We start from the raw sequence: 824 nt of genomic DNA on the forward strand, positions 1-824 counted from the left end.
ACTTTGGTGTCATGTAGGTGACAATTGCTGACCCATAAAAAAGGATGACCACGATGAGGTGGGAGCCACAGGTAGAGAATGCCTTGAGCCGCCCTGCTGCTGACTTCATCCTGACCACAGTCACTATGATGTGGCCATAGGATACCAGAATTAGGGAAACAGGCATGAGGAGAATCACAACCCCCATGAGGAAAATGGCCATCTCTGAAGTCCGGGCATCTGTGGTTGCTAGGATCAACAGTGCAGGTGCCTCACAAAAGAAATGAGCAATACTATTGCTGCCTCTGTAGGGTAGCCTTAGGGTGAAGGTGGCATCCACCACAGATACCAGAATGCCACTGGCCCATGATCCCACAGCTAGCTGGACACATACCTTCCAAGTCATGATGGTGGGGTAATGCATAGGCTTACAGATGGCCACATACCGGTCATAGGACATCATTGCCAGAAGGGCACACTGTGTGCAACCAAAAATCAAGAAGAATAGAAGCTGAGCTGCACAACGTGTGAATGAAATGACTTTTTTCCTGGATAGCAGGTGGACTAGGGCCTGAGGAACGATGTTGGTAGAGAAACAGAGGTCAGCCAGAGATAAATTGCAGAGAAAAAAATACATGGGTGTGTGAAGCCGGGCGTCAACCTGAACAAGGGTCAGGAGAAGCACATTTCCAAGCACAGTGACCAGATAGACACCCAGGAATAAGATGAAGAGCAGCTGCTGGGTGTGCGGGTTGTCAGAAAGTCCCAGGAGGAAGAATTCTGTCACCTGTGTCTGATTTGTCTGTCTCATGGTTTGTCTCCTTTTTCAGTACCAAATCACTACA

At 48.7% G+C, this 824-nt stretch overlaps 1 protein-coding gene across 1 annotated transcript; it reads right to left on the bottom strand.

The window, feature by feature from the left end:
- Positions 1–6: 6 nt before the first annotated feature.
- LOC107181458 (olfactory receptor 2D2) lies at positions 7–816 on the bottom strand (the record flags this gene model as incomplete). Its single annotated transcript, XM_015557337.1, has 1 exon — positions 7–816. A coding segment is annotated over exon 1 (784 nt), but the record flags the coding sequence as incomplete, so codon positions are not given.
- Positions 817–824: the final 8 nt, after the last annotated feature.

Source organism: Myotis davidii, unplaced genomic scaffold (assembly GCF_000327345.1).
Source record: "Myotis davidii unplaced genomic scaffold, ASM32734v1 C63295344, whole genome shotgun sequence".
NCBI classification, from domain to species: Eukaryota; Metazoa; Chordata; class Mammalia; order Chiroptera; family Vespertilionidae; genus Myotis; species Myotis davidii.